The sequence below is a fragment of the Orycteropus afer genome, unplaced genomic scaffold (assembly GCF_000298275.1).
Source record: "Orycteropus afer afer isolate SDZICR_OR568_19922 unplaced genomic scaffold, OryAfe1.0 scaffold00016, whole genome shotgun sequence".
Taxonomy (NCBI): domain Eukaryota; kingdom Metazoa; phylum Chordata; class Mammalia; order Tubulidentata; family Orycteropodidae; genus Orycteropus; species Orycteropus afer.
In genome coordinates, this window is record NW_006921603.1 from 14,551,400 (window position 1) to 14,567,435 (window position 16,036).

Consider the following 16,036-nt stretch of genomic DNA (forward strand, 5'->3'; position numbering starts at 1 on the left):
CACTACGGAAGTAGATTGCCCCATCTTCCTTCTGAGGAGTGGCTGGTGGGTTTGAACCACCAGCCTTCTGGTTAGCAGTCAAGTGCTTTAGGCACTAGTAAATGGTAAACTCTCACAGATTTTATCAGAAAGTATCTTTATTTCATCCTCACTTTTTGAATGAGAAGTTAGCTGTCATTCTTGGTTGGGATTACTATATTTCTTTCTATTGATACTGATCAGAAACCTACTATCAGTCATTCCTTGAAGGTAATATATCTTTTCTCTGATTGCTTTTAAATTTTTCTTTTAGTCTTTGATGTTCTGCAGTTTTATCATGACACAACCACATGTAGATTTGTTTTACTTAATTCTGCTCATAATAAGTATGCTACTTTAATTTGCAAATTTGTGTTGTTATTATGGAAAATTATAGTTTTTGTATCTTTAATTCTCCTATCTTTGAGATATGCAGATGACATAATTTTGTTTGCTCAAAGTGAAAAAAACGAAGCATTTATTGATGAAAATCAAGACTACAGCCTAAAGTATGGATTACACCTCAACACAAGAAAACAAACTTCTCACAAATGGACCAATAAGCAACATCACAATAAACAGAGAAAAGACTCAAGTTGTCTAAGATTTCATTTTACTTAAATCCACAATCAATAACTATGGAAGCAATAGTCAAGAAATCAGATGACATACTGCAATAGGCATCTGCTGCAAAAGACTTCTTTAAAGTGTTAAAGAGCAAAGATGTCACTTTGAAGACTAAGGTGTGCCTAACCCAAACCATGGTCTTTTATTTATGCATGTAAAAGATGGACAATAAATAAGAAAGACCAAAGAATTGATCCATGTGAATTATGGTGTTGGCAAAGAATATTGAAAATACCATGGACTGCTAGAAGAAAGAACAAATCTGTCTTAGAGGAAATCAGCTGGAATTCTCCTTAGAAGTGAGAATGGCCAGACTTCATCTCTTGTACTTTGGTTATACTATCAGAAGAGACCAGTCCCTGGAGAGATCATGCTTGGTAAAGTAGAAGGGTCAACAAAAAAGGAGAAGACCTACACAGTGACTGAAAAGATGGGTTGAAGCACAGCAACGATTTTGAGGATGGCACAGGACCAAGCAGTATTTCACTCTGTTGTACATAGGTTGCTATGAGTCAGAACTGTCTAGATGGCACCTAACAACAGCAATATCTTTGACTATTGCTTCTGCCCCATTATTTCTAGTTCCTTCTTGTAGAACTCCTATCTGACATATGTTGTTGTTGTTGTTGTTAAGTGCCGTCGAGTCGTTTCCGACTCATAGCGACCCCATGCATAGCAGAACGAAACACTGCCTGATCCCGCGCCAGCCCCACAATCCCTGCTATACTTGAGCCCATCATTGCAGCCACCGTGTCAATCCATCTCGTTGAAGGCCTCCCCCTCTTTGACATATGTTGGACCCTCTTATTCCATCCATTATTTCTCTAGTTTTCACATTCTCTCTCTGTACTCAATTGCAACAATCTGGATGATTTCCTCACACGTATTGTCCATGTGCAAGTACTATGTTTAACTAAGCCAAACCTGTTGCTAAACCTTCTACTTGCATTGTTAAATAATAAGTCTAATGTGTTCTTAGAAAGCGATGGAATAGAAAGGATTCACCATCTTTCTTTCTCTTCTCTCAAAAGCATAATCAGTTGGAGAAATGTGTTAGGGGGTAAGGAAAGATATCAGTATAATATATAAAACTCAGTTGTCTTAAAAGTATAAACTGAAAAGTTGCAGCCAATCACTCCATGTTAATTGAGATATTTTTGGCCCAAGTAGAGAAAAGTAACAGAACCAGACTTTCATTCCTTATTATAACTATAAATGAATATAAACTTAATATTAAGCCTCTGTTCATAAAGTTCAATGGTACTGTATTTCTACACAAATAACACATGCCTTGTACATTTGTTTTGCTAATCACTCCTTCCCCCAAGGAAGTATTTCTATAAATGTGCTATGATAATTTTTTAATTTTTATATCAACATGCAAAATAATATTGCATAGCAGCACTTATGAAAATACCTCCCAGGGAAGAAGTGGTTGGCAAACATAGAGGGCATGTGCTAGTTATGAAAAAATACAGTATATAGAAAGGACACGTAAAAATTTGAGGAAAGAGTATCCCCGGTGGAGAGAACTGCAAGTGCGCTGATGTCAGGAGGGGCTCAGGATAATTGAGGAGTAGCAAGAAGGTCAGCATGTTTAAAGCAGCATAAACACAGGGAAGAGTAGTAGAAAATGAGGTAGATGAGGTCAATCAGGCATTAGATCATGCCTTAAAGTCATGATAAGAATTTTGGATTTTATTCTAAGTATGACAGTAAATGAGTAACAAACAAAATGTCCTTGAAAATGTTGTTTAAATAAAAATGTTTATTTAAATGATACCTTAAGTTTTGTATAGTATTTAAAAAGTGGGAATTATTAATACAGGTTAGGACCTTATTTGGAACTTTAATTACTTCACGTTTTCTTATTTATTTGGAATTTTAGAAGAATCAAGCTTTCTGAGTTTTAATACATGTACAAAATGACATACTAGGATGGGCAATGTAATGATCACAAATGACATCATCTCATGTAATTCCAGACATTATCCTCCTATTTTGAGACTCTATATGTGAGGTATACATATTGAAGAATATATAAAATATATATGTACTGTTTAAGAAATATAGTCAACCAGTGTACCAATCATATATATCAAGAAATAGAATATTGGTAGCATCTCAGAAACCCTTGATATATGACTCTTAAAAAAAGAGCTTACCTAGTACTTTGATCTGTAATATTTATCCACCTAAATGTCAACTGTGATCATGTGATCTCAGCCTTTTTATGGGCAAAAGGAATATTCCCTTAAATTCATATTTAATTTCAATATGGAAATTGAGTACGTATCAACTTAAAATCTATTCACATTTCAGAATAGAGATATGCAATCTCTAAGGCATTAATTTTTAATTGTAAAAAAAAAGATGTATCAGGTGCACATAAAACAGAACTATGGAACTTGAAGAAAATGTATACTTCATATATTTTTGTGAAAGCAAACCTAATAGTAATGGCTTTAAGATAAAAAGTACTGATTAGATCAAATCAAGGTCATTCAAAAGTTTAAAATCTCACGTATTTCATTTAAACAAAATTAGGTAAAATGAGGAGACTTCTCTGTATCTCTGTAGCTTGTAACATATGTTTAGCAGTGAATAAGTTAAAAAATAAAATATGAATTAGGCTAAGCATAGTATATCTAAATTATATTTTATTAAATTTGAGCATACTTAAAAACTCATGACTTTTTTCCAATAATAATTAAATCCATGAAATCTAGAATACTGTATTTTTAAAAAGAACAATTCTGGCAATAAATTACCAGAGAACAACAAATATATATGGTCAAAATTAAACTAACATTACTTTAAATTAAAGAATTTTACATTAAAATTTGTCTTTCTTCTAATGGAAGATTTCACAAATCTTCTGCCAACACATTTAAAATAGTATAGAAAAAAGAAGAGAATGAAATATAATAAATAAAGGCAAGCTATATAAAGATACACTAAATGTAGATAAAAGTAAAATGGACAACACAGCTAAAAATAACATTTAGAACTATCATCCTTAAACTCTAGTGCAGCAGTACCTGAATTATATGCCGTTTATGCACATGATAGACAACTTGTTAAGGGGTGTATCTGTAACCATTATAATTGATAGTAGCTGAAGGCAGTCAGGCCATAATTTCTATTTTAATGGATAGGACTGTAAGAGAACAAAGTCTGCAGTAGCATTTTTAAATAATTGTCTAGAAAGTTTACATTTATGTCTAAAGTATTACCTACATTCTAGTCTTTTATGCTGAATTCTTTGAGAAGAGAAAAATCAGCTACATCCATAAATCATTAAATCAAAATCTTGATTTAACCAATAACTAGAAAAGTCTTAAAATAAGTGGAAAAGAATGTTCAACTAACCATTTGATGGTCCATTTCTGTGCTCTTGTTCTTGAGAGCTTCTGGGAGAAGCAAATGGGCTCATCTGACAAGTTCCAGTTGTTGGAGAGTAAGTTATAATACTTCCCTTTCTTTGGATTTTTGAAGGATCAAATGACTGAAATTAGGTAAGAATTTGGAACAAAAATACTTAAGCTTAGAGACCTTTAAAAACTCAGCAACATCCAAACCAAAGTTCTTTTCCTTGTTCTGTCTTTTCATATTCCAAATATATTTAATTATCTATTTCAAAGCCAACAATACATTTCAAGTTATATAGCTATTTCAGGACTTCATAACAATTAAAGCATTTCAATTTGATATTTACAAAATTTTAAAATTAAAAGGTTATTGCCCAATCATATCCTGACTTTTGCTTTCAGCTGAACCTGAATTATAATTATGGAGCAGGGCCAAGGAACTCTGAGAGGTGCCTATTAACTAAGACCCACAAGAAAATCCTAGAATCACTGCTGTCCTAAACCAAACTCATTGCCATCAAGTCAATTCTGACTCGCGATGACCCTACAGGACAGAATAGAACAGCTCCAGAGTGTTTCCAAAGCCATAAATCTTTATGGAAGCAGACTGCTACATTTTTCTCCCACAGAGGCTGGTGGGTTTAAACCTCCACCTTTCAGTTAACGGGAGCTCTGGTGGCATAGTGCCTAAGGCATCTGACTGTTAACCAGAAGGCTGGCAGTTCAAACCCACCAGCCACTCCTCGGAAGGAAGGTTAGGCAATCTACTTCCATAGTGATACTGCCTCAGAAACCCAACGAGGGGTCGTGTCGGATCTGACACAATGGCAGTGAATTGGTTGGTTTTTCAGTTAACAGCAAAGTTTAACCATTACGCTACCAGGGCTCCTTAGTACTGTCCTGTGCCTTTCAAAGTCACTTGATGCCAATAGCTTTCCTTAATGGTAACCAAAATAATGCACAAATAATGGGGACTGGCATTTAAGACCTTTGAGAACGTGGCCTGACCTATAAGAATCCTCTCTGCAGCTTCCTCCTCTATGCTCCCATAGACCTTGTGTATAACTTTTTTATTGCAGTTAACATAGTTCAATAATTTTTTACATGTCAGATTATCTCTGACTTTGAACACCTTTAAATAAATGATTTCTTAATCTTTGTAGCCTAGAACTAAAAAATGTTTGATGAATGAATGACTTAAAAGGAACAGTCTAGTAAACTTGGTGAAGTCACTCTATTCAGAATATATTCATTTGTTCATTAGTTTATTCATTCAGTATTAACTGGCACCTATGGAGCTCTGGTAGCATAGTGGCTAAAGCACTTGACTGCTAACCAGAAGGCTGGCAGTTCAAACCCACCAGCCACTCCTCGGAAGGAAGGTTGGGCAATCCTACTTCCATAGTGATACTGCCTTGGAAACCCAAGGAGGGGTCACTATGAGTTGGGGCCGACTCGACGGCACATAACAACATTTAAGTCACCAGGCTACGCATTTTTGTGCCGCAGCTCATCTTGTGATTTCTCTGTGGAATGCCTTTCTTATCTTCCCCAAGACCTGGTCCCTCTTTAGTTTAGGGCTCCTTCATGATGCTTTGTGTCCAAATACTCACTATCGCACTCTTCATTGCTCTCTTCTAAATTCCCCCCAAACTTGTTTTCCATGCTTACTGGTCACCCAGCATTTGCTAAACTGTGTATGAAGAAATATGTAACAAAATGTCCTGGCCTCAGGGAGCTTAAGATTGAAACAGCAGAAGTCTTAAGGTAGTATGTGTGTAACAGAAATTCAGAAGAGAGAGAAAATCAAAGTGGGATGTAGTTATCTGTTACAGAAGATTCTATAAGGGAGAAAAGTGATAATTAGATAAGTGGAGATAAAAGGCATGAAAAATCTGATACCCAGAAGTGGAACAGGGAACACAGGTTTGGGAAAGGTCTGAAGGTTTATGATATGTTATTTTAACTTGATTGTTAGATGCTGTCAAGTCGATTTTGATTCATGGTGACTGTAGGTGACATAGTAGAACTGCCCCATAGGGTTTTCTAGGCCGTTATCTTTATAGGTCTTTAAAGCCAGGTCTTTCTCCCATGGAGCCACTAGGTGGGTTTGAACTACCTACCCTTTTAGTTAGTAGCCAAGTGCTTAACTGTCATGCCACCAGGATTACTTTTTAGCTTGGTAGTCAGTTGAAATAGCTACATAATTTTGCCTGGTCAACTATCCTTTATTTTTAAGATACTTGTGGAACAAACAGTGACTCTTTTACCCTTTTTCAACAATTTTGTATTAGTTCCAGAATCTACAGCATCAAATACATTAACTAAAATCTTTTAAAGTTAGTATTTTGAATAAATAAATACTTCATTGTATTGGGGAACAAAAGACATTCCATTCATTATTGTATGTATCCATAGTAAGCACAAATATAACCAGTATCTTTTTAAAAAATCAAATACCAAGTTATAGCTCTAAAAAATGTCTTTTTTGTAGGGTGAAAGGGTTTTAAGTCTCTTTATCAAGTGGTTACTATTATCTTTCTATCTTGAGTTTTCACCTGTTTATATGTATTCAGTCATAAACTATGACATTTATCCAATCCCTACCCTACTTTTCCAAGAATTTATTGCTTAGAACTATTTCACTGTGTATGTACAAGAAATGAAAGTTACTGCCCTAATGTACATTTATGTCAATCTGTTTTCCTATTTTCACCAAACAATTATTTTATCCAATTGCCAAATGTCTAAACATTGCAACTATAGATCATACACTTCTCCTTGAAAACAATATTCTAGCTTTCATAAAAAAAAAACAAAAAACAAAAAAACAAAACCTGTGCGTGTGTATTTTATTTACCTCACCTTAAATATACTGAGACTTCACTTCTTTCTTTTCTTGGTAGTTGGTGTTACTTCAAAGGAGAAACGTCTGTCTATAGCTACTATACACAGATGGGAAAATAAAAATCTACCTCCTCCTATGTAAATGACTTCTCCCCCAGCTACCTGGGGGAGGGGGAACTCAAACAAACCAATTACTGTGAAATCAATTCTGACTCATGACAAGTCCCTGTATTTCAGAATAGAACTGCCTTACATAGGGTTTTCATAGCTGTGATCTTTCAGAAGCAGACAACCAGGACTCTTTCAAGATGCTAGAACCAGCCAAAGGGAGAGACACATAGGGTAAAATCCAGGGGGTCCCAACGCAAAGCTTCTGTATCTGTAATGATGCATCACCCTTCAAGTACACTGATGTATGCAGAATATTGTCAATCAGGTAAACTCTCCCAAAATTCAGTGAGGTATAATTACATAGACACGACTGACTGAATCACTTGTCATGATTCATTGGTCAAATCACCAGTACCCCTCCACTCCCCAGAGGTCAGGCTGATACCATATGGCTCAAAGCTCCAAACCTCTAATAACATGCTCTTTCTGACATGACCAATCCTATGTTCAGTCATCTTGTTACTATAAACACATTTTTATGTATCTGTCTAGTGGTATACACAAAGGCATAATCTTACTTTCCTAAATTTTCTTTTCTCTCAAGGTTTTACCTAGGTCCTCTAACTTTTAATCTGTGAAGATGTGTATAAGTGATTATAAGTTGAGTTTAGAAGCCATCCAAGAATGTCCATCCTGCCATTCCCCAATCTTTGAAGGCACTGGCCTACTACTAGACTCTCACAACAGAAAGAGTTAAGAAGACTGAGATTTGAGAAAAGACTGTGCTAATTGAGAAGTTGGGCACTCTTTCCACTCAGAAAAGATGAGTGCTACTTAACCAGACCCTTTAGAAAAACAGAGAAAAAAGTAAGATGAGTAGATTTGGCTAGAAATTGGAGAGGATTCAGGATGTAAACAAAATGTGTAAATACTACAAGGAAAGGTAAGTCAGAAAATAAGTCACAACTACTTGGTGATCTACTTCTGAAAAATCAGGCATGAAAAACTTATGGAGCACAGTTCTACCCTGACACACATGGGGTCACCATGAGTTGGAATTGCCTTGAAGGCTGGCTGGTTACTTCGATAATAAGTTACAACTGCTTGTAATATTTACTGACTCCTAAGAGATATTTAACATCACTACTAAACAAAAAAAATGCCATGCTCTAAGAGACTGTCTATGATCACCCAAATGCCAATGTACTTTTTGTAAGGAGGTCAAACTTCATACATTCGCAAAACTGAAATTTGAGCATTGATTTTTCTGCTTTAAAAAAAAAAAAAATCAATGTTCTCTCCATAATTTCAAATAGATATGACATTCTCCTTCAACACCTTTCACAAATTGTAGCTTGCTTCTTCACCTTTGTTTAAAACAGTCTACCAAAAAGATGTCTGCATTTTATTGATTTTTACCTATTATAAACAGTCTAGAAAGTACTAACTAAGGGTTCTTTCATGATGAAATATGGGATATAAAAGATCTGTTATTATTATTATGAATTCTAGCCTATGCTGTCACTGAAATATTTAAAACACAAGTACTGTAGGTATTTGGACAAGCAAAAATAAAAGAAAAAGAATTATGGCAGCTAAAGGGAGATAATTCTTTATAATGTTATACTGACTAATTAGGTTATTAGTACTAATTATGGAATTTACATTAGAAAACTAAATATTAGCTGCTTTAGGGACTTTTCACATTTAGGGTCTATGGTTCTCAGAAGAGTATCAAGCATCAGCTAACTTCTAATCAGCTGCCCCAATTACCATCCTTAATGGTTACAAGTGGACTGTGGGGGCCAAGGAGGGGGATGGTGGGGAAGGCTGGGACAAGGTATTATTGTTGTCTAGAAAGGAATCTGATAAGACAAGTGAAAGGCAAAGGTTACTATCGAAACAGTATCAATTATTATTTCATATGGGAATATATAAGTTGTTAGTCCCTCCCTTTTGCCTGATCTCCTAAGTTGATAGGAATTGAACCTACCTGGAACAGGATAGCATTCAAAATATAATGTGTGACTAATAAAGAGTATTGTCTGAGTCTTAACTGGACCAGCTGAGACCAGAGGACTCCCTGAGACTACTGCCCTGGCACACTCTTTAAACTTTAAATCAAAACTATATCCTGAGATCACTTTTCAGTGAAATAGCAGAGTGGCACAAAAAACAAAGCTTATTACCTATAGGAACAGTGCTCTACCAAAAAAAAAAAAAAATCTTCATGAAACCAAAAGGTCAACATTTACTCTAAAGCAAAGAAGAAGATAAGGGGGCAGGGAAACCAGAGCACTGGAAATAGGAAAACCAGAATATAATGAAATAGAATGTTGAGACATTGTGAAATATATAACTAACATCAGTGAACAATTTGTGAGGGAACTTTCAAATGGGAACCTAACTTGCTGTGTAAATTTTCACCAAAAACAGTGAAATACATATTTTTTTTTTCTAAAAAAAAAAAGGAGTACTGAGTCTTGCTTTTACTTGCTCATGTAGCACTGGCATTAGTCAACTGGTTAAAAAGCACAAGGCTGTCCTGAAGCTAGGCCAGTGCTCTTGTTTTGACCAATAAAGTCTGTGACCTACGTTCTCCAGGGCATTTCTGAGGTAAGACATATTCTTCCATGACTACTATTTCAATTTGTACCTCCTACCATTCGGCTGAGACTGGTATTAATTTTGGGGGGCAGGGAGATGGATTAGAACTTAGCAACCCTAAAAAGTATCCTCTAGAACTAGGACAGAAACTTTGGTGGTGCAGTGGTTGAAAGCATTTGGCTGTTAACCAAAAGGTCAGCAGTTCAAATTCACCAGCCACTTCTGGGAAAAAGATGATGCAGTCTGCTTCTATAAGATTTATAGCCTTGGAAACCCTATATGGCAATTCTACTCTGTCCCTTGGGTCGCTATGAGTTGCAATCAGCTTGATGGCAGTGGGATGGATAAGAACTAGGACACAAACTAGGATCCCTAGTTCAATTCAATTGTTAACTAAAAGGTCGGTGGTTCAAATCCATCAAACCGCTTCATGGGAAAAAGGCCTGCCGACCTGCTTTCCTAGAAATTACAGACAGGAAAACCCAAGGAGGCAGTTCTATTCTGTCACATGGGATTTCTATGAGTCAAAAATGACTTGATGGCACTAATGATCTATGGTGATGAAATAACTCAGATCAATAAAGTAACCAAAAACCAAAAAACTACCATTGAGTTAATTCCAACTCATAGTGACCCCCACTGGGACAACCACACTATTATGACATAATTCTAACCAAAAAAAAATATATATATATATATATATAAACCTATTCCTAGAGCCTCATGGAGAGCAAATATGCAATGATTTCCAATAGGCTTCTGGAAATAACAACAGTGGCTTGAAGACCCCATTGCTACCTTTATGAACTGGCCTCTGAGAGTCCCCATTCCCAGCTCTGCCACCTGAGACCCACCCTCTCCTTGGTTTCTAGAAAGATTCAACAGATTTAAGCAAGCAGAAGAAAAAAAAATCAATGAATGTTAAGAGACAGCAACTGAATTATCCAATCTGAGAGACAGAAAGGAAAAAGAACAAAAATGAACATGATAATCTTAGAGATCTGTAGGAATCCATTATTAACATATATATAATGGAAGTCCTCAAAGACAAGAGCTGAGGAAAAGGGGAAAGAGACAGAAAGAATATTAGTAGTAATGATGGCCAATACCTTCCCAAACTTGATGAAAAATATTCATCTATTACTTTAATCCTTGAAGCTCAACAATCTCAAAAGTATAACAAAACCAAAGAGATCCACACCAAGACATATCATAATCAAACAGCTCAAAGTCAAACAGCAAGACAGAATTTTGAAGACAGCAAAAGAGAAGTAACTCATCATGTACAATATTCAACATGATTAACACCTGATTATTATCAGAAACTAAGGAAGATGGAAGCCAATAGGATAAGATATTCAAATCTTATTAACCTAGAGTCTGTATCTGACAAAACTATCTTTAAAACTATCTTTAAAAACTGAAGGAGCAACTGAGACACTCCACATGAACAAAAATTATCACCTTATCACAATTCATGACAAGTAGACCTGACATACAAGAAATGCTATGTGACAGTATAAATGCAATTTTTGTTTGTAACTCCCTTTCCTTTCTCCTATCTGATTTAAAAGACTATTGCATAAAACAATAATTAGAAATCTAGATTGATAAGCACACAATATCTAAAGATGCAATTTGTGATAATAACAGCATAAATGTGGGAGGTGATAGCTATATAGAAACAGTTTTTATATACTATTAAATTGGAATTAATCTGAACCAGACTGCTAAATTTAAGATGTTACTTGTAATCCCCAAACCAATAACTAAGAAAAAATAATAATGAAAGAAATAACAAGAATTAAAAAGGCATGATAAAAATGTATCTATTCAACACAAAAGAAAGCAGTACTGGAAGAACTACAAAAAAGACACAACACACAAAGAAAACAGCAAAATGGCATAAGACAAAAACAAAACAAATTCACTGCCATTGAGTTGATTCCAACTCACAGAGACCCCCACTGGGTTTCCAAGGTGGTAAATTTTACAGAAGTAGACTGCCCTATCTTCCTTCCATGGAGAAGCTGGTGGGTTTGAGCCACCAACTTTATGACTAGCAGTCAAATGGCTCAGGCACTACGTCACCAGAGCTCTTTAAAATGGGATAAGTGTGCCCTTATTAGTAACTACATTAAATGTAAATGGATTTAGTTGTCCAATTAGAAGGCAGAAATTGCAGAATGGATTGAAAAATTATGATCCTATTATATACTGTTTATAAGAAACTCACTTTAGATTCAAAGACACAAATACGTTGAAAGTAAAAGAATGGGGAAATATATTACATGCAAACAGTCCTCAAAAGAGCAGCAGTGGCTATACTAATATTAGACAAAACAGACTTTAAGACAAAAATTATACCTAGAGACAAAGATGGACATTATATAATAATAAAAGGGTCAATCCATCAAGAAGATCTAATAGGTTGAGGAAAATGTAGCAGCTTCTTTCTTGCCTCCAGACTTTCCTCAAGCAAGGAACAAGCTAGGATGCCCAGGGGGTGGGGGTTCAGCTGACAAACATAAGTTCCATGTCCAAGCAGCCATTTGTAAGTGACTGGGCCAAAGTGGCAGAATAGGTTCTAGAAGATATGGCCTGGGCAGTTACTCCACAGTGCTGGCATATAAGTGGTTCAATATGTGAATGGAGTTCAGCTTTCTCTTCACAACTGCCTACACTGGGGTTGCACACCAGAGTAAACTGCACACAGAGAGCTTCCAGAGTCTAAAGGACAGTGAGGCAACGGAGTTCAGCTTTAAGAAGCTCCCCAAGGGCCTACGATCTATCTGTGTCACCAGACCTGGTGAAGTACTCCGTACTGGTAGTGAGAGGTGGTTAAAGAACAATATGCAGAAGTACAGATCAAAAGTAGACAGGTGCTACAACTTGTGCTACAACTGTGGTAAATCAGGAGCTCTGATAGCATAGTGCCTAAGGCATTTGACTACTAACCAGCAGGCTGGCGGTTCAAACCCACCAGCCACTCCTCAGAAGGAAGACTGAGGAATCTACTTCCGTAGTGATACTTTCTTGGAAACCCAAGGAGGGGTCGCTATGAGTTGGATCTGACTCCATGGCAGTGAGTTTGGTTTTTGGTTTTGGTAGGTAAATTAGGAATCTAGGAAATTATTACCAATAGATACTAAAATCCATTAGGTGAAAAACTGATGAGGAATTCTATAATGGATGATCAGGCTGATAATACCTAAATCCAATGATCAGTAAACCAGACCATTTTATGCTTCTTGAGATGACTCAACAAGAAGTATACTTATGAAGTATTCCTGCCAAAATTTAAACCAGAGTATAATCAAGCCTGTAGCTTTCTATAAACTACCAGTTTATAGAAAATATGAAGAACAGTGGAATCATTTAAAATGTCACAAGAAAATAATCTACCAAATTGAAAATGTGAAATATGCTTATAGAATAAATGGACCCAGTTTTTGCAACAAATTAAACTATAAGAAACAAAAATGAGACAAGGAGGCAGAGGGTACCTATAGATTTTAAAAAGACCTAAGAGATATAAGAACTAATACAATGTGAAAATCTTGTTTGGGTCATGATTTCAATTAAATCAAATATAAAGACATTTTGAAATAACCATGGAAATGTGAATATATTAACTAGATGAAACATAATATTAAGGAATTACTGTTCATTTTGTAGGGTATGATTATAGCACTATGGTTATGAAAAAGTCATTCATTACCTGTTAAAAATGAATGCTGAAGTATATACTGATAAAATGATAGGATGTCTAGGACTTGCTATAAAATATTTCAAGAAAAAAATTTAACACAAGAACATATATTGTGTTTGTGTGTGTGTACAGATAAAAAGATAAAGCAAAATTAGCAAAATGTTAAAAACTGTTGAAGAAGGGTGATAGGATACATAGGTGTTCACTACACTATCTTCTTTTGCGTATGTTTGAAAATTTCCTTACTCCAAATTGAACTCACTCCTGTGGCTTCCAGCCAAACAAAAGACAGGCATATGAGCTGAACATTCACATTAGGCAGATACACTCCTTGGAGAGGTCAATCATGGGAGAACAGAAGTGCTGTGTATACACAGGGAGACAGCTGGGGTGGGGGCAGGAGCACATGGGAGGGAAGGACACAGGGAAGAGGTAACTATGGGGAGGAAGTGGGAGGAGAGCTGTTGCACTGTGGGAGATTACAGTCAATGTAAGTGTACGTGAACTGCTGTATAGAAGATGAATTTGCTCTGTAAACTTTTGCCCAAATCACAATAAAATTAAAAAGAAAAGAAAATTTCCTTACTACAAAAGGAAGGGAGGGAGGGAGGGAGGGAGAAAGGGAGAGAGAGCATGCCTAGCAAATGAGGTAAAGGAAGGAATAAGGCAAGAGTAGGACACAGAGAAGGAGCCCTGGTGGCGCAATGGTTAAATGTTTGGCTGCTAACCTTAAGGTTTGCAGTTCAAAGTTCAAACCCATCCAGAGGCTCTACAGGAGAAAGATCTGGCAATCTGCTCCCTTAAAGATTATAGTCTAGAAAACCTATATAGGGCAGTTCTACTATCACATGGAGTTGGTGTAAGTTGAAATGGAATTATTAGCACCTTATCACAATAGGAAGGAGGGAGGAAAGAAGCAAATTTGAGCCAGGTTAGTAAGCAAGCCTACAGGTGCATGCTATAAAATTTCCTAATGCCCTTGTGTCCAAAGTCCCAGAAGTCCTCAGTCTCTGAGAGATAAGACAAAGTTGGACCATGGGAGCAATCAGATTTAGAAGTATCCTACCAATAGTAATGGAGTAATCTGGACTGGGAATCTATGTACAAAGTAGAAAAACTCCCCTAAAACCAGTACCATTATTGCTTCTGGCAGCATGCCTACTGATTTGGCCTGAGTAGGAAGTGTGCTCCTTCTCTTCCAATCTGTAGCATCTTCTTTTTCTATGCCCTCTCTCAGACAGCCTAAAAGAAACAGGGTTAAACAGTCTAGGTATATGGCCAGGTAACCACTTGTCCCTATACATTCATTTGGGCTACCATCAGTGGCAGTTTGGAATAAAAAATTCGTCTCAGTTCTTGAAAAACCATATAGAAACAGTGCTTTGAGGGAACAGTTTATGGAGCCCAATTCTGTAGCAATGATAAATAGAAACTTTATTTCTTATTACTGTCCACCACCACCCCCCACCCTCAGCCAACAATTTGGGAAGTTCAAGAAACAGTGGTACTGACAGTGTACACTCTATGTATTTCTTGTAAGTGGGACACAGGGGATGTCCCAAATCTATGCTTCCACATAGGGGAAAAAAAAAAAAACAAACTTTTGCAGCCTTGCCCTAATATCATGGAGCATTGATCTCTATGAATGTAGCTGTATTTGGAACACTGGGAATTGGGAGTCAAACATCTTTGAGAGAGAAAATAACAGTACTTTAGGATGAACAACCAATTGGTATATAAGGACCATCTCCTCTTCTTGGACACCAGATGTTCTTCCTTCAGCATCCTATTGGTAAGGCAAAATGACAATTACTCTGTGGCTTTGCAGCAATTAAGTCTGGAAATCTGGTTCACTATTGTATGGGCTAAAGCAACTTCAGGGGAATCATTGGTCATGTGGTAAACTCTTGACAACCATGCTGCTTTAGGGTTAAGTTGTAACTGGAGTGGCTGAAAGTATGAATGTAGTCAAGGAGAGAAACCCAGGTTAAGCTCCAGAACAGAATAAAGGCTGTTTGAATATAGAGTTGTAGGCAAATGAGGAGGAGGCAAGCATACATAAGCTGAGAATATCAAGAATAGGTCAAAAAATAGAAATTTCGAAGAAAGGCCCAAGCTAGGAAGCTAGACAATTGCTTTTATCAGTTGGGTGGCCAAATGGTATGAAGCTAAGTCAATTGCTTTAAAGGTACAGAATGGAGCCTAACTTAACAGTGTATTTTTCTAATACAGGATATTAGCTATGGCACTAGATATCTTGACACATGCTCATTTGAAGAAAAAAACGGGTAGAAACCCTGCCATGAGATCAAGTGTACTTCATGAAGAGGATAAATTCTGAAATAGCTATTCCTTTTCATTCAAGTAATGTTATCATCTCCCAAAGAACAGCTTTGGGGCAGGAAAGAACAGTATTTCATTTCAGGTTAGACTATTCCCCTACCAAAATACCATCCTGACCAAAGAAAAAGATGCAGTATTACAGTCACAGCTGCATTCTGTATAACAGGATAATGGTACTCTAAATTGTTAATTATACTGTTAATGATTTTTTTTTAAGTGTCATTGCAGTATTTTGCCACCTTTGTTTAAATGTTTTAAAAAGTATCTAGGAAATTTTTTTTTAACGAGAAAAAAAACTCTGTTTTGAGAGGCGGGGCAAGATGGCGGACTAGGCAGAAGGATTGCACAGACCCTCTTCAACAAAGAAAAGGGAAACCAATTAACACAGACACAGAAGATA

At 36.3% G+C, this 16,036-nt stretch overlaps 1 protein-coding gene across 1 annotated transcript in view; it reads right to left on the bottom strand.

Annotated features, from left to right (window-relative positions):
* Window positions 1-16,036, bottom strand: part of LOC103213315 (integrin subunit beta 3 binding protein) — an 88,759-nt gene that overhangs the window by 63,857 nt on the left and 8,866 nt on the right. Inside the window, exons 2-4 of the mRNA XM_042783339.1 lie at window positions 14,429-14,535; window positions 8,298-8,312; window positions 4,018-4,153 (exon numbers count right to left, since the gene is read on the bottom strand). Of these exons, the coding sequence (XP_042639273.1) occupies window positions 4,018-4,153; window positions 8,298-8,312; window positions 14,429-14,535 (258 nt within the window). The remainder of the gene's footprint in view (window positions 1-4,017; window positions 4,154-8,297; window positions 8,313-14,428; window positions 14,536-16,036) is intronic.